Genomic DNA, 18,119 nt, shown 5'->3' on the forward strand with positions numbered 1-18,119 from the left:
CATTGACATTGAAGAGCCAAGGAAGGAATTAAATCAGGTTTCTATTCATCAAATCAGAAAAGAAATTAGTTTCATTTGTTGTCTAGAACGGCAGAGGAAATAGAACAAGAGTGTCACGGGTGAGTCGGGGCAACCATGTGCAACACAAACTTTTTTATTTAAGGGAAAGGGATAAGGGGAAACTAGAACCCCAACAGGGCAGGTGCAAAAAGGCAGGCTGACAAGCTGGGAGATGAGCAAGCGTCGATGCGTTGTCAGGGCAGACAAGGAGAAGATAAGTTCGTAGTCGGGGACACGCACGTGGTCAGATCTAGCAGAAAACGAAACAGAGCAGGCAAACACGCAGGAAGCAAGCAGGTGTATCGCTAAACAGTGGATCATGGAAACCGGAATCATGGAACAGAGTAGGAACAGGTGGGAGGAATGCGTGTGTCAAACCTGACGATTCGGCCAGCAGTGATGGAAGTGCAGGGTTGGAATAGCAGAGTTAACCAGTTGTGAGGATGAATAGGTGTCAGACAATCAGTGCTGAGGCATGGCCAAGAGCAATGCATGTTACAGAGGAGTACTGGCAGTAAAGCTAAGCGCGGAAGAAAGGAGCTGACCGGGGTGCTGAAATAACAGTGAGAGGAACACGTGGAGGAAAAGATCTGACCATGGTGCTGATAGCGTGGACATGTGACCAAGAGAAAGTTTATTGTCGGGTCATTTTAAACGGAAAGACTCTTATAATCAGTTACGTGGTCCCTCATCACTTGTGTGGTGCAGTTTTTGGTTGTTTGAAATGATAGACCCAAAGTTTCATTGGCATGAGAAAAATTTTAAGTCAATTCAGAACAAAATAATTTCAGATTTTCTTTGAATTAGTTTATGCATCAGGGAATAGTCTGATGAATCCAAATTTCCTTTGGGAACCAAAAATGTTTCCAATGATGTGGAGTTCAATCATTTGCATCCACAACTTCTTGGTGGCATCAATTACGCAGTGAAGGAATTAAATCAGGCTTATCAGGTGAGCAGTGGCTGAGCCTCTAATCAAAACAGGCCAATTAATACCAAAAACATCTCAGTACATCAAGGGATGGTTTTAATTTGTGGGGAAAATGTCTTTTATTTATTCTTTATTTATTGTGCCCTTTCTCTTTTTTTGTAGAAATAAAGACTTTAGACACAGGTAGGTGTGTTATCCTTTAGTGCATGTTAATTACCACCACCACCACCATGACGACGATCATCATCTTCACATAAATAAAGTTCTCCCTTTTTGCCATTCCTTTGCACCCCAGTGATTACCATATGTATAATTAGAGTGGGCCAATTATCGTCTAATTACCACTGATGGAGAGAGTAAAATAAAGTGGCATCTTGTTTGCAATGGCTGATGAAAATGCTTCTGAAAGTGCAGGTTCCAACACAAAATGGTACAATCAAGCCTGAAATAATTCATAGCCTCGGAGAAGAAAATAGCTAGAAGTTGTTCAACCATGAGATGGCAAAGCATCTTTAGATTTGCGTCTGACTAGTCATATTCAGATAAACGTATATAATTCCATAAGAACCGTATTGCATGTCTTTGCAAAATGCATATTGCATGGGCCAATTTTGCAATCTAGATATTTTTTCAAGAGATTTTGCAGACCTAATAAGTCCTTTTCATGAATGCAGCAACAACCCAGCACACCGCTACTATCTGGCCACCGACCCGGTCACAGGACAACTATACGTGTCGGACACCAACTCAAGGCGGATCTACCGGCCAAAAAGTCTTTCTGGAACAAAGGATCTGCAGGCCAATGCTGAGGTTGTAGCCGGGACCGGAGAACACTGCTTGCCCTTCGATGAGAACCACTGCGGGGACGGCGGCAAAGCTCCGGAGGCCTCGCTCACTGGACCCAAAGGTGTCGTAACGGCGTGCTTTTTACACTACAAGTGCGATATGTGTGATGCATGTGTGTCCCGTTAATTAGCTACAGGCTGCTGCTACCAGACAGTTAAGAGCCCACAGGCCTCTGTACTCATAGTGACATCCTGCGATTATATTAAGTTTTAGCAGGTCAGTATTTGAGCTATTCCCTTTCAAAAATCATCTGACCACAGACAGAGCACATTGTGAAATACTTGCCATTCTGTTTCTGCGCTTTCACCACTCTGGTTGCTGTCTTGCTACATATATGTCAGCATAACAACGTTTTTAGCAACGTTGCTTGAAATTGGACCACTCAAACACATTACTTTTTTGTGCGGATAATGTTTAAACTTGTTCTCCAAGGTATGCCCAATTTATAGTTAATCGATCACAAATAAGGGTTTCAGACTTGTAACAAAGAATTTGCAGGACTTTTTCTTGTGTTATTTATATTTATTACAACACAATACGTACATTAAAATTAAAACATACCAACCCCAGCACATCACAGTACAAACAATACGCTTCTCCGTTTATATTTCAAACTTTCAAATTATCCTTCCTTTAATGTTATTTTTGCAGAAACTTTGACAATAACGAGTACAACCTGTTGTCTGAGGCCGTCCATTTCTGCCATTTGTGCGATGATTGTTCACTTTTCTATAAATTCGCCAAGATGAAAAGCCCAAACCAAAAGACTGTTTTTGCTTTCGCTGCCGACTCCCGACGCCGACTGCGCTCGATGCGAGCCTTTCAGCCCCAGTAAGAAAGTCTGTAATGATTGAGTGGGAGGAAGCCGAGACCGAGAAAGAAACAGCAGATGGCTTTTTTTTTTTTGGTGTGTGTTTTCCACCCTCCCTCCATCTTTTTCTGAGACATTTTGATGAACTCTGCTCAGATGTGACACTCTTCATCAGTCTGAGACACTCACACGGTCAAACGAGGCGGCGATCTCTCCCAAGGACTTGTGCAGCTGAACACATTCACCTCATAAAAGCTTTTTTAAAGACCTAATTCAAGCTGTATAAATTGTGATCCTCACGGGTGCTACATCACAGCACATCAGAGACATCATCATATGTCATGCAAATAAAACCCGCTAAATGCATATACATATAACACCAAAACCTAAGCAGATGGCATCCATTTTCTGACTTTCCCCTAATGACAACGGGTACCCGAGCATGTTCAAAGAAACACTGTATGATGAAAGATAGTCCCTGGAGGTCAACTCCACCCTTAAAAATACTGGTTGCATAAATAATGCCAAAACAGGTGATGAATATTTTATGCCTATAACCCCATCAAACCATTGAGAAAAATGTCCGGATGAGTCGTATAGTTTGGTCTTTGACTAAGATGTTATGAGTTGAGCACTTGTCCACGATTTTGTATTGGCCTTTACACAGTAAGTGAAACCACACCCTAAACAGGATTGGTACATTTTATGGGTTTCACCTGTTAAAAAAAAACACACATACTCATGAGATAAATAACACCGTAAGATTTAGTACATTTCATGGTTTTCACCCATTGAACAACAATCTGTTTTTTATTTATTTAGATGAAGTGCCATAGCTTGTTTTAACTCAGTTGGAGACAAAAATATGCATATTTTTAGGCTTTATAAATAACACCTAAAGCAGACTTTGGTCCATTTCATGGCTTTTACCCAAGACAAAATCTCCCAAATGCATTCAGAATCGCCTTCCCGACGGGAGTGCTTTTTAGTCGGGCTGACAAGCGCGCATACAGTATGTACGTAATGCTATGACTACAGCTTTTGCCACTTCTGCCTGAGAAATTATTTAAAAGCAGAAAAGCATCCAGTGAATTATTGATAGCGGTGCTTTTTGCCAGTGACCTGAATAATGGGGAGGCAAGCTCAACACATGTAATCCGCCGCGTCGTCTCCACTGACTTGTGCGAGCCGATCCGTGGCCTTTCAACCCTGTTTTCTCAACGTACTTGACCTGACTTGCAGGCATCACCGTTGACAAGAACGGCGTGATTTACTTTGTGGACGGCACCACCATCCGCAAGGTGGACCAGAACAGCATCATTTCTACCTTCCTGGGATCCAACGACTTGACGTCGGCGCGGCCACTGACCTGCGACAATAGCATGGACATCAGTCAGGTGACTAATAGTGTAATTGTAACATGCACATACTGCCAACAGAATGGACAATTCATGACATAATGACATTGAAATTCTTACTTAAAAATATAATGCACACTAAATACTCTAAAATAATATAGTCATTGCGGTATTATTATTATTGACAAAAATAATTAAATGTATGCAATTTGAATTATCACAATTAAAAACTGATTTGTAATTTGTAATTATTTATTGGAAAAGGACCGTACATATTAATGAACACATACTATTTTCACATATCACATATAGATGATACAGCTAATTTTAGATACTGTCATTATGAAAATAGTATTTCCAAAATTTCTATTAGCATTACTATTAGAAATTAGAAAAATATTTCAAATTATGTGCAATTCTGAAATCACGTGAAATTTTTGACTGATGTTGCCTACATATTATAGATATTTTTTGGGGGGAGAAATTTGAAGCTATCCTGATTTATACACAGTTGAACAATAGCATAAAAAGTGCATTTGTGAGTGTAGCTACATTATTACTGAATAAATAGACATAAATTAACAGCCACTTGGAATTGGAGAGCGGAAGAGGCTGGGAAAAATCTTTTTTCCTTACTCTTTGCTCCTCAAGTAAACAAGCATCATCATTCTCCTGAAGAAAAGAAAACAAAAAGTGGCCGGCGGAAAATAGGTGCTTGAAGGAGAGCCCGTGAAGTGTTGTCGCCGTGAGCATCTCAGTCACAGGAAATGCTACGCCAGTAATTACTAAGGTAGGGCCTGGTTTTGATGTGGAATGCAGTAGAATTAGAGCCCAGTGGAGAGAGAGCGTCCACGGTAACGAAGCAGCCCCGGTAAGCGAAAAATGAAGAAAAAAATTTCAATGAGATGATTCTACATAAAGTGGCCTCGCGAGCTCTGCACAATAGGTCACATGGTTACAATATCTTCTGCTGAAGCAGTGCAGCATATTTTTTTCAGTGCTTTTCAGATGATGATTGCAGGAAGTATAAAAAGGCAGAAAAGGATTTTAGAGCATGGAAATTAATGCATTCATCAGCCCTCCTATAGGTCTGACCTGCAGAAAGTGAATATAAAGTGGCAAATTGCTGAGTGTGAAACCTGCAGTTCCTATTTTCCTCTTTTTCTTGAACTTTTTGTGTGCATGTGATGTGGAGTTATATTTTCATTGCTGTTGATTTCTGGATTAGTTATTTAGTTCATACGCATAATTTTAGTCTTGTCCTTGGCCTTGTGTGAATGACGCAGCGTTAGAGTATATTTTACTATTTGTCTTCACACTCGTAATGGATGTATTTCACATGCATTATTTCACAAAATGTCTATCACCTACGTAGTATATACTTTAAAAATGGGTGCAAAATAAAAAATAAATACAAAACATCACATTTTGGTGCGGTTAGTAGGATCCCATTCAGGAATTTGCTCTTTTGCCCATTTTATTCTTCAATTGTGCCATGTGCGAATGGCAATGGGTTATATTTATATTGCTGTTGCTTACTTTGCTAGTTATTTATGTTACACAAAATTCTGGGCCAGGTCCATGTTTACATTGTTTTTCAATTGATTATTGCATGTTGTCTGAAGGCTCAAAAGTGTTTAAGAGAGTGAAAAGCTGCAGTGCCTATTTTTTTGGGGAGAGAAGAAATACGTGAACAATTTGATGCGGGTCTGGTTGAAGTTTACCTTTACTGTCTACTTGCATCAGGTATTTGTACGAATTATTTGGCAAGTCCGCAAAAATTGGATGCCAAGGCGAAAAAAATCATTGGCCGGCTTCTCTCTGGGCCAAGTGACCCACCATATCCATTTCTCCCTTTTTAATGCCTTTTGTTTATCGTTCTTTCGTACGCATGATTTGGCAAAAATGACATCCCCCATACCCACAATATATGGGTGTAAAGAATACAGAATGTCAAATTTCAGTGCAGCACTGGCAAGCCAAGCAGTCCAAAGCATCAAAACCAGACTACGCCAACAGCATAAGTGTCAACAGCAGCACATGAATAGAAATTGGAACGAGAGGTTGTTTACCGGCTGCGTACAACACTTTCATGACTAATGACAAAAAAGCAATCTACACTCGCGTGGGCGCTCTGGAAGCGGCGTGAGACAAAAGTGGGGCGGTCGCACTCTGCCAATTAATGAAGTCATTTGCGGTGAGCCAGCAACACCGTAACGTAAGCTCGTCACGCATTCAAGAGGAAAAGAATTGGCTTAGCTATCAATTATGTGTTGTTGTTGTTTTTTATTCAAATCAAACGCATTCCATCAGCAGCCTGACAGATTTAGTGACACATTTCAAAGGCCATACCAATCATTTTGACGTTGATTGTAATTGCTAGTTTTGTTTTTTAACATGCTAATATATCTTTATCTGTTAGATATTTGTTTAATTATTCTGCTCACAATTACATGGTTACCATTGTATTTTTTTACTTTAATTCGTTTGGTCTATTTAATCCTTCCAGAAACAGTTAATGCAACAACATAGTTTAGAATCTAAGTGTTCGTCCAGCCTTGGAATGTAAAACATGAGCAATGTGATATTTTCTTCTATAAAAATAAAATATGTGATGACTGGTCATGATCATAAAAAAAAAATACATTTCAGAGCATAAACACTTACAAAAAAAGAAAATACAATAAAAACAAATGTATTATTTACTGTAATTTCTGGACTATAAACCGCTACTTTTCGCACAAGCTTTGAACCCTGCAGACTTATAGTCCAGTGTGTCTTATTTATGTGTTTTTTATGATTTTTATGATTTTGTAAAATGATTTTTTTTGGTGATACAGGGAATAGGAATTAGGACAATTCATTTAAAGCACCTGCGGTTTATAGTCTGGTGTGGCTTATCCATGAACAAAACAGGATTTTTCCCTAATTCTAACTGGTGCGTCTTATATTCAGGTGTGTCTTATAGGCCAGAAATTACAGTATATATACAATAACTGTGGATTTATTTAATGACTTAGTGTTCAGACCAAGAGATGATATTTTTTGTATGTCCAAATCAGGTTATTCTGGAGTGGCCCACAGACCTGGCGGTGAGCCCGATGGACAACTCGCTCTACGTGCTGGACAACAACATCGTGCTGCGCATCACTGACAATGGCCAAGTTAACATTGCAGCGGGGCGCCCTGTCCACTGTCCACTCTCAGTACCAGAGCGCAGCATTTCGACCGGCGGCCAACAGGCACAGTTCACCCCCCTAGAGTCGGCCGCGTCCATTGCCATCTCCTACCACGGCGCCATCTATATCGCAGAGACGGATGAAAGAAAGCTGAGCCGCATCCGCAAGGTTTCAGTGGACGGTGAGATCACGCACTTGGCCGGGGTGCCTTCAGACTGCGACTGCAAGAACGACGCCAACTGCGACTGCTACCAGGCCGGCGATGGCTACGCCAAAGATGCCAGGCTCAACGCGCCGTCCTCCCTGGTGGCCGCGCCAGATGGAACACTCTATGTGGCCGACCTGGGCAACATCCGAATCCGGGCCGTGTCTCGTAATGGGCCTGCGCCGGTGTCCAACGGCTATGAGGTGGCATCGCCAGACGCCCAAGAGCTTTACATGTTCGACGGTAATGGTACACACCAGCACACGGCCAGCTTGCTCACCGGAGACTTCAAGTACACCTTCAGCTACAGCACAGAGAATGACATCACAGCGGTGACGGACAGTAATGGAAACACGCTGAGGATACGTCGAGACTCCAGTCGTACCCCGGTGCGCATCGTGGCACCGGACAACCAGGTGATCTGGCTTACAATGGGCACGAATGGCGGCCTCAGGACTCTCACTGCGCAGGGACAGGAGCTGGTGCTGCTCACTTACCATGGCAACAATGGGCTTCTGGCCACCAAGACCTCCGAGATCGGATGGACCACCTTCTACGAGTAAGTATGGGAGGTGTGTTTCCTGCACACATATTTCAATCACTTTGAACCAGAGCGTGTCAAAAGTAGGTCGAGTTTGGTATTTAGATGTATTTCCAAGTTAGGGTTTAGGGCCAAGGATAGGATTTCAAAATAGGGTGTCAAGTAAGGGCTAGGATTTTAATATAAGGTTTCGAGCCAGGGTGTCTCAATAGGATATTCATATCAGAAATCGGTCCAATCTTATCAGATTATACCGAACGGCATCTAAAATCTCCAATGCAAGTATGTCGATCTCTTGCACCCTCATACAAACAATACTGTCCTGAGTATCAAGTTAGGGTTGAAGTCAAGGTTAGGGTTTCAAAATAGAGTTTTGAGTCATGATTAAGTCTTTCAAGATAGGGTCATGTTTAAACCAGCTTTTCAAGATAGGTACTCAAAGCACGCTTACTGGCTCGGGTCAGGGTTTCATGGTTAGGGTTCCAAATTGTGGTTCCAAGCCTGAGTCAGGCTTTCAAGACAGGGTTAGCGATTTAAAGTTTGTTTCAAGACAGATCAGGAATTCAAGAAAGTTTGAGTTTGTAAATTAGCGTTTCAAGACCGAGATACAGCTTCATGGTATCAAGGCAGTGTTGGGATTTGAACTTGGGCTTTATGCTTGCTGAAATGATTTTCCTTGCGGCGTCAGATGAAACAAGTGAAGGTTGTGCAGACTCATTTAATTATGCTAATGAAGTCACCTTCAAGTGGAGCAGATTAGTTTGTTTGGCACTGGAAATTTGTTTTAAAAAAAAAAAAAGCATTGCCTGCAGCATCCGCCAACTACAAAGTTGACGCAAAAAACTTCACTGTGGCTGAGTCAGGTTCTGAAATGGGTTTAGGCTTTCAAATTCCAGTTTCAAGTGGGGGTTAATATTTTAACAAGGTTTTCAAGACTAGGGTGAGGTTTCAAAGTAAGGTTCCAGGACAGAGCTAGTATTTCAGATGAGTGTTTCACGCCTTGTTCAGGGCTTCAAACACTGCTTTAGTTTAGGGCTTCAAATTACAGTAGGTTATCAATCAGGATTAGGGTTTCAAAGAAGGGTTTCAAATCAGTTTCCATGTCCATAATGTGATGTCAAATAATGTTTCAGGTTTCTAACAAGGGTTTGAAACCAGGGTTAACATTTCCAATTTGGGTTTTAAGTCCGGTAAATGGTTTCAAACCATTGTAAGTAATTCAAATTTGGTTTGTAAGACAGGTGTATGACAAGGCTGCTCCATAAAACATCCACTCCTTTTTGTCCAGCTATGACAGTGAGGGTCGTCTCATGAACGTCACCTTCCCCACCGGCATGGTGAACAACCTTTACACCGACATGTACAGCGCACTTACCGTGGACATCGAGAGCTCCCTCAGCGATGAGGAGATCAGCATCACCACCAACACCTCCAGCATCCACGCCTACTACACCCTCTCCCAGGGTGAGTTATTTGGTTGCAAAAGGTCACACGGGTGCATGTTGCAAAGAAGTGTCATGGTGACCAGTCCAGGGTTTAGTTCGCCTCATGCCGACCTCTCTCCTAAAGTGAGCAAGTGAGCTGGGCTGACAGGATGGATTAAGTCTTGCTTATTGAGTTGCAACTAGTCCAATGTGGACCCTGTTGTTCCCTCAGTCAGCTTGGAGTCCAACATGAACACGATAAATGGTAAACAAATGGATGGAATCTTGGTTGGAGCCAGTCCGGATAATATTCTGCATCTCAGAGGCTTTCAAATTTTTAGCTGTCAAGTGCATGCATCAAGTACACAAAATGGAAACAAAAACATAGGTTTGCTATGCATTGGTGTACTATAAATCCTATGAAACTATGTATAAATGCAAAAATAAATACTTTGAAACCTTTATTGCTTCTCAGACAAAAGGTTTTAGGCGGAAGTGTGTGAAAGGCACTGTAGTAAAGGAAAAAACAAAACTAAAATAAATATTCGGATTGTTTTTTTATTATGTAACCTTTATTCATCCAAACCATTTTGCTTTGATTAATTAGCATATATACTTGAATGAAAATTGACCTGAAGTACACAATAGAAATATTTAAAGACAGAAAAGAACATATTATTTAACATTGTCAAGTTGTATATTGTAACAAACTGGGTTATGTGTGGTTATTGTTGTGTGTTGTTATCAAGGGCTTGTGACACACGTCAAGTTCTGTTACATTGAGTGCTCCTGTTTCCGAGTTCTCAAATGCAGCACTCTATTCTCAAATTGTGAAATGAGAGAGTGAGAGAGACAGAGAGAGACAGAGAGTGAGCATGCTATTATTACATAATTGCACAACATTACGTCAAACACACACAGCAACCTGTGTGTGCGAAGTTATTAGACTAGGCTATTAGTGTGTGTTATTAGACACTACTCTCCCTATGTCAGAAACGGAACCAGGTATCAGCCACATCGTGACTTTCTTTTCTGTCACAGCTGTCCTGCCATGTAAGCCAGGTTTGTGTTGCGTGAAGTGGTTTTGGTGAAATGGGCACTAAATTTCGCACTCTTTTTCTAATGCCAGTTGACTCTGCGTTAGCCATAGTGCTTCTATCTAAATCACGAACAACCCGGATGACCACTACACTGTCTGTGTGTCACAGACAGGCAGACAGTCAGCAGGACAAGTGGAAGACGAGGCAGTTTCAAGAGTAAAACCAAAAATAAATAAACAATGTCAACTATTAAATTATTCATCATTGTACTTGGTCTTTGATTAATCTTGGCAGTCCGAGTAGCCAACATAGAGCATGGTGCAACCTGCACTGAGTATTGGAGACCAGTGCAAGACGTAGTTCGCATCACCACCAACATCCCCTGCTGCCCCACCCTCTACAAATGTGAGTTATTTGTCACTGAGTGTGAAGGGTCACCAGAGCGATCTGCAGTCGTGTGTCATCACAGACAGATGCCAGCTTAACCGATGAGTCGCTCAGTGGGCTGGATTGGGTTGTCACCCTACACATCAGCCACGTATTAAACGGCGTCCCGCTGCTTAATGGCCAGATGGAGTATCTTGCATCACTCACGTTTCCAATTCTATTTGAGTATAGTCTCACGGAGGTCCGGTCATTTGATTCTTACTGAGAGGTAACAGGCTCGCTCTGTGTCTTTAAGGTGGTTCCAAACATTGTCGTTTCTAGGCTAGCCCATTTTGGGGTGTGCTCAAACATACCTAAATTGAATCCCGTGACACCTGAAATGTAAAACGTGTTTGGTTGAAATGTTATATTTTAATAGCAAAAATACATAACGCCACACCTCAAAAATGTCCTTTCTCCCCCACCCACTATCTTGATTATACGTAGTAATACTTTCTCCTATTTTTTCTGTAAAAACAAAGAGCCAGGGTCTGGCAGCCACTCCAGGACGTCGGGTTATGCCAGGCTTCGAGCTTACCCATGAACACAATGAGGAAAAGCAGTACAGGAAATAGGTGGATGGAGTCTTGGTTATTGAACACTCCAATAGTGACCTTGAGGTGGATGGAGTCTTGGTTGTTGACTCGCGACCAGTTTATGCACTTCGGATAATTGTCCAAGTATTATTAAAGACAAAACTGAGCCCCTACATCTTTCATTGTGTCCTGTATCAATGTATTCTTGCTCTCCAGACCAGTGCAAAAGCAGCTACCAGGTGGGCTTCGACAACTCACTGCGGGTCACGTACGCCAATGGGATGGACACACACTACCAGACCGAGCCTCATATTCTGGCGGGAGCCGCCAACCCAACGGTGGCCAGGCGCAACATGAGCTTGCCAGGCGAGAGCGGGCAGAACCTGGTGGAGTGGCGCTACCGCAAAGAGCAAGCCAGAGGCAAAGTCATCGTGTTCGGACGCAAGCTAAGGGTATGTTTGCTCCAACCAGAGGTTAAGTCAAATTAGACTTAAGTCAACAATTTTAGGACTTGAAAGCTTAGACCAATTTTTATTGGACCTCAGCTTATGCTACAGAACTTGATGAATCTTGCTTGTTTACATTTTAAAAATCTGCATTTACACACTTAAAATAGTGTGCCTTTTGTTTAGAAAAGAAATATTATTTTGTGTAGTGCGCACAATCCAGGCAGCCCACCAGTATACTAGGATGCTGAGTGCAGAGGTCAGCTCATGAAGCAAGTATCATGGAAAGGGCTCAGAAAAATAGTACATTTGGATGCAAGTAGGGGTGCTCCAATCAGGGTTTTATTCTTTTGATTCCAAAATCACATTAGTGAGATCTGACGATACCGATTCCAATACCCTTCACATGGGTTAGCTATAAATGTTTCGATTTATTTCAAAGCTGCAATTAATTTTTGGATGTTATTTGATTGATCAGAGTCCAAATAAAGAGTAATAATAATGAACATTCCATTAAAAATTAGGGCATTAATTCAAAATGTTAGTACTGACAATGCACATTATGAGTCCGTAACTAATTTGCCCTGTAACATCCCTGAAAATGGCCCAAAAATGTCATAAATAAAAGCAGATATTTTCAAAATGTCTTATTTGGATTTAAACATGAGGAGAATCTATATTTTTTGTATGGAGGGCACGAGGAGAATCTATATTTTTTGTATGGAGGGCAATAAAAATTGAATAATTTCTGTTGTGACATCTTTAAGATTCTTTGTACTAAAGAGGAGCAAATTTTGAGAGGATGACAAACCTTTTGATCATACTTTCTGGCAGAGCTCTGACAGGGCGATGTCGGTTGTGATATATTTGCAACTACGCCATAGCCTATAGCAGGTTCCCAGTGAGAGCGCAGAGGGCGGAACCCACTAAAGTGAAAGGGTAGTCATTTAGTTTGATGAATTCAGTTATTTTGGGGGTTCTTTGTTTAGCCTTGTGACTGTCATGCTCATATGAGTGGTTGTATGATGAGCCTCCAAAACGATGTTCTGCAAAGTTTTTATTTTTAAAAATTTATTATAAATGTATATTTTGGAATGTCAAGAATCTTTTTGTAGGATGTGTTGCTGGATGTAAACTTCACAATAGATGAGTTCCAGTCGACAGTCTGCACAGTATGAGGGAAGGAGGAAGGGATTATTACATGTGCCTCATAACAGCAAAACCCCGTTTCACCATGTTTACTTTGAAAGCTGGGCTCCAATAATTGTTGCATCAGAACTATTCTGGCAAGTACAATTTATCCCAAAAGTTACTTGGATGAAGTAACGGAGTAAATGTAGAGCATTACTACCAGCTCTGCTCATGACTTACACATAGTATGTGAGTAACTCCTAATGCTGGAGTCTACACACATCAAATGTATGTCCAAATCCAACTCTACGGATTCTACTCTGGTCAATGTCACAGGTGAACGGACGCAATATCCTCTCCGTTGACTACGACCGCACCCTAAGGACAGAGAAGATTTACGACGACCACAGAAAGTTTCTGCTAAAGATCATATATGACACGGCTGGGCACCCCGTGCTGTGGGTGCCCAGCAGTAAACTGCTGCCAGTCAACGTGAGCCGTACCAGCAGTGGGCAGATTAGCACTCTGCAGAGAGGTCCGACAACAGAGAAGCTAGGCTACGACACCCAGGGACGCTTGGTGTCTCGGGTGTTTGCTGATGGGAAGATATGGAGCTACACTTACCTAGAGCAGGTAAGTGAGAGAAGCTTATCATATATGTATACCAAGTCCTAATGTTTAAACACCTTTATCCGTGGTTCCACTTTGGTAGCAATAAAAAAAAAAATCAAAAATTGCAGTCGCTGTGTTTTCAGGCATGGCTTCTTGATGAGTGACCCTAAACAGGCCTTGTCAAGCCAAAATGGCAGAGTTGCTGTGTGTTTTCAGCAGAGCTTCTTGAGTCTTCTCAATGACTCTACTCATGATAAACAGCCAAAGTTCATGTTGCTCAGTGGAACTTAAGGCCTTGTAATAAGACAAATCTCGGGATTCAGTCATGAGGGATAGTGTGTCATAAAGCAAGGTTATCCCTAAAATAAGCCTCAGTAATTGACCCGCTCCAATGCAAATGATTATTTTTACATAATCTTTCAAGCTGGATTGCATCTGCATAAACATCTGTATGTGTGTTTGCATAATAATTTCACCCAAAGTAGACAGCTCGTGTTTTCTGCAGGGTCAGCTAAGGCAGCCAAATGAAAATGTATCCTGAGCTCTGCTTTAAAGAGCTGTTTTATATCCACTATGTGGATACAGCTGCGGGGACAGTCGTGTTGGGCATCTTTTATTAATGAGCTGCGAAGTCACTGCTCACAGAGTTTGTTTTGAGATCACAATATATTAGATGGCATGGTAACACGTATAAACTTATGTTTGATACATCGGCTGTCTAAAATAATACAAAGACTTAAATAGATTTTTAAATTAGTGCAGATGAGTCTTTTAAGTTCCCAACATATAAAATAAAGTATTAAATAAATTAAATTTGGGCCATCTAAATAATAACAACCTTTTTTCCGCTGCAGATCGGTTCATACACGTCCATAATTTTTACGGACCCCTCAGGGGGCCAAATAGATAAAACGCCACAACAACAAATGCGAATCCACTGTGTATTTACCTTTACTAGCAGTACCAACACCATAACCCTGTGACAGACTTTATTACTGTGTGGTTATTGATAAACCTCGGAGCTTTTTAGATTCCTCACATCTGAAGCGACAGAGTTCAGAATGACATTAGACATGGGACTGTACCTTGTCACTGGATGCTTTTATATGTCACCCTCCTAGCCCACTAAATTAGCAGGAAGTGTAATTGGAATGTTTTTAGTTGTGGACTTTTAAATAAAAAGATAGCACTGCTTTATACATTTACACAATAAAAGTTCAATATAGTATGCAGTAATTACTGAACCTTTAAAGGGTGTAGCCTATTAAGTGATGTTAGGAGCTGGCGCGTGTTAGTCTGTAAGTATCTCGGCGTGAGTTGTGGCTACAGCAGCTCCTTGCATTTTTTTTGTGTTTTTAACTGTTTGACCTAATCAGTAAATGACTAAAAGTGCATTGCAACTACGGCTGTATTTTCCTACAAGCAAGGGCAGTATGGTACCTTAATTGCTCGATTTTTATTTTACTTCAGTCAATATGCGGCATGTCTGAAGGCCACACCTCAAATTTTGCCACACAAAATGGCCCAAAAAAAAAAAGCGACAACTCATAAAGTGAAAAACGTGTTAGTTAGGGCACTCTTCACTTAAGGTAAAACTGGCATTTTTGATAGATTAAAAGTAAACAGGAGAGCAATCAGTCCCTTTTTTTTTTTTTTTTTATTGACAGTCAAAAGTAGGGACAAAACTAACAACACAAATCGATTTGCTCTTTTTTGTTCTGCAGTCCATGGTTCTTCTACTCCACAGTCAGCGTCAATACATCTTCGACTTCGACTCACTGGACCGCCTATCGGGCATCACCATGCCAAGCGTGGCCCGCTACTCCATGCAGACAGTGCGCTCGGTGGGCTACTACCGCAACCTCTACCACCCTCCAGAGAGCAACGCCTCGGTGGCTGTGGACTACAGCGAGGACGGCCTCCTGCTAAGGGTGTCTCACTTTGGCACCGGCCGACGTGTGCTGTACCGCTACCGGCGTCAGAACAAGCTGTCGGAAATCCTTTATGACAGCACGCGGGTCAGCTTCACCTATGACGAGACTGCGGGCGTCCTGAAGACAGTCAACCTGCAGAGCGATGGCTTCATATGCTCCATCCGTTACCGGCAAGTGGGACCCTTAGTAGACCGGCAGATCTTCCGCTTCAGTGAGGATGGCATGGTCAATGCTCGCTTTGACTACACCTACGACAACAGCCTGCGTGTCACCAGCGTACAGGGAGTTATCAACGAGACTCCTCTGCCCATCGACCTCTACCAGTTCGACGACATATCCGGCAAGGTGGAGCAGTTTGGCAAGTTCGGTGTCATTTACTACGACATCAACCAGATTATCTCCACGGCAGTGATGACCTACACCAAGCACTTCGACGCCCACGGGCGCATCAAGGAGATCCAGTATGAGATTTTCCGCTCTCTCATGTATTGGATCACATTCCAGTACGACGACGCGGGCCGTGTCACCCGGCGTGAGATCAAGATCGGACCGTTCGCTAACACCACCAAGTATGGCTACGAGTACGATGTGGACGGCCAGCTGCAGACTGTCTACCTGAATGAGAAGGTTACCTGGCGCTACACGTATGATCTCAATGGGAACCTGCACCTTCTCAATGCTGGGAACAGCGCAAGACTCCTCCCTTTACGCTATGACCTCAGGGACCGCATCACCCGTCTTGGAGACATCCAGTACCGCATGGATGAAGACGGTTTCCTCCGCCAGAGGGGTGCCGAAATCTTCGAGTACAACTCTAAAGGACTCCTGGTCCGGGTGTACAGCAAAAGCAGCGGGTGGACTATTCAGTACCGCTACGACGGGCTCAGTCGAAGGGTGTCCTCCAAGACCAGCCTGGGCCAGCATTTGCAGTACTTTTATGCCGATTTAAGCTACCCGGCCCGGATTACCCACGTGTACAACCACTCCAGCTCAGAGATCACCTCACTGTACTACGACTTGCAAGGACACCTGTTTGCCATGGAGATCAGCAGCGGCGAGGAGTTCTACATCGCCTGCGACAACACCGGAACCCCTCTGGCTGTCTTCACCAGCAACGGCCTTCTGGTCAAACAGCTGCAGTACACGGCCTACGGCGAAGTCTACTTTGACTCCAACCCAGAGTTCCAGCTGGTGCTTGGCTTCCATGGGGGTCTATACGACCCACTCACCAAGCTTCTACACTTTGGGGAACGGGACTACGACATCATGTCCGGCAGGTGGACCATGCCGGATGTTTCCACCCTGAGGGATGTCGGCAAGGAGCCGGCGCCTTTTAACCTTTACATGTTCCGGAATAACAACCCCATTAGCAAAGTCCACGAAGTGAGAGAATATGTCGCAGGTGAGATTTTGGTGCAGTCAAAGAAGCTGTTACAAGATGATTATGGTGGTGACTAATGGTTACTCTGACTGCACTCCTATTTAGTTGTCTGAAAAATGTCAAGAAATAATAGGGAAAATTACTGCCTGTCTTAGCCTTCTCAGTAAAATTCTTTCAAAGATGAGATTCTTTGGTCTTATTAATTTGTATTTATTTTTTTCATTTTATATTTTATCTTTTGTTGCACAGACGTGAACAGTTGGCTGGTGACTTTTGGCTTTCACCTGCACAACACTATTCCCGGATTTCCCATGCCCAAGTTCGACCTGAGCATGCCGTCGTACGAGCTGAGGAAGAGTCAACTGTGGGACGATTTGCCGGTGGGTCCAGTTTAAATTTGTTAAAGGCAATTATTATCAAAGACAGACGAAAAAATAGTAGAATGTCTTTTTTTTTCACGACAAAAAGTCTGTGGTAATAGTTAATTATTTTTTAAAACTTACTGAGATCCTCTACACCAGTGGTCCCCAAACACCAGGCAAGGCCTTGGCAGGCTGCACATATGAAAAAAGAGGGGGGGTTGTGTGCATTTTGCTGCAGAGTTAAAAAGCCTCGAGCTCACTACATTCCTCAATCTCAGTCATTTTCCATTGCGGAGTTATAATTTTTGCAAGAAACTTGATTATTATTATTTATTTTTTTTACCAAAAAAATTAACAGTGAAAGCAAGAGAAAAAAGTTGTAGTCTTTCTTGTCATGATAATAAAATGTTTCGTTTGAATTTTTACCTGTAGGAAAATTATAATTTACATAAAAAAATAACATCTGAATTTAAATGAAAATGCGCTTGATAATTTTGTACTTTAATTTTTATTTGTCCTGTTCTATTTCTCTCGTAAAGTATTTTTTGGAAACCCAGTCACTTCTTTATCGAGTTGTTGTTGTTTATTATTATTATTATTATTATTATTATTATTATTACAAAAAGACAAGGAGAATCATGTGAGAAATAAGTTTAATTTTATCATTTATATTGTCAAGAAAGAAAGTTTCTTTTAAGACATACTGTTACTAAAAAAAGTATTTATTTTGTTATCTGGAAAAGTCAAACTCTGGAAAAGTCAAACTCTTAAATGAAGCTTTTCTTTTTTATCTTGTATTTTTGAGAAAAAATACCTACTTTTTTTGGAAAATTATGAGCTTTATTTTCGGGGGAAGAGCAGCTATTTTAAAACACTTTTTGAGAAATGTAATTTTT

The 18,119-nt window shown here is 41.8% G+C and overlaps 1 protein-coding gene across 3 annotated transcripts in view; it reads left to right on the plus strand.

The window, feature by feature from the left end:
• Window positions 1–18,119, plus strand: part of si:dkey-237h12.3 (teneurin-3) — a 211,684-nt gene that overhangs the window by 192,244 nt on the left and 1,321 nt on the right. For all 3 annotated transcript variants that reach the window (XM_037262186.1, XM_037262187.1, XM_037262188.1), the window contains 9 exons: window positions 1,154–1,174; window positions 1,666–1,898; window positions 3,891–4,045; window positions 7,069–7,949; window positions 9,220–9,395; window positions 11,574–11,809; window positions 13,271–13,567; window positions 15,271–16,882; window positions 17,111–17,241. In XM_037262186.1, coding sequence (XP_037118081.1) covers window positions 1,154–1,174; window positions 1,666–1,898; window positions 3,891–4,045; window positions 7,069–7,949; window positions 9,220–9,395; window positions 11,574–11,809; window positions 13,271–13,567; window positions 15,271–16,882; window positions 17,111–17,241 — 3,742 coding nt within the window. The remainder of the gene's footprint in view (window positions 1–1,153; window positions 1,175–1,665; window positions 1,899–3,890; window positions 4,046–7,068; window positions 7,950–9,219; window positions 9,396–11,573; window positions 11,810–13,270; window positions 13,568–15,270; window positions 16,883–17,110; window positions 17,242–18,119) is intronic.

Source organism: Syngnathus acus, chromosome 10, assembly GCF_901709675.1.
Source record: "Syngnathus acus chromosome 10, fSynAcu1.2, whole genome shotgun sequence".
In the NCBI taxonomy this organism is placed as follows: domain Eukaryota; kingdom Metazoa; phylum Chordata; class Actinopteri; order Syngnathiformes; family Syngnathidae; genus Syngnathus; species Syngnathus acus.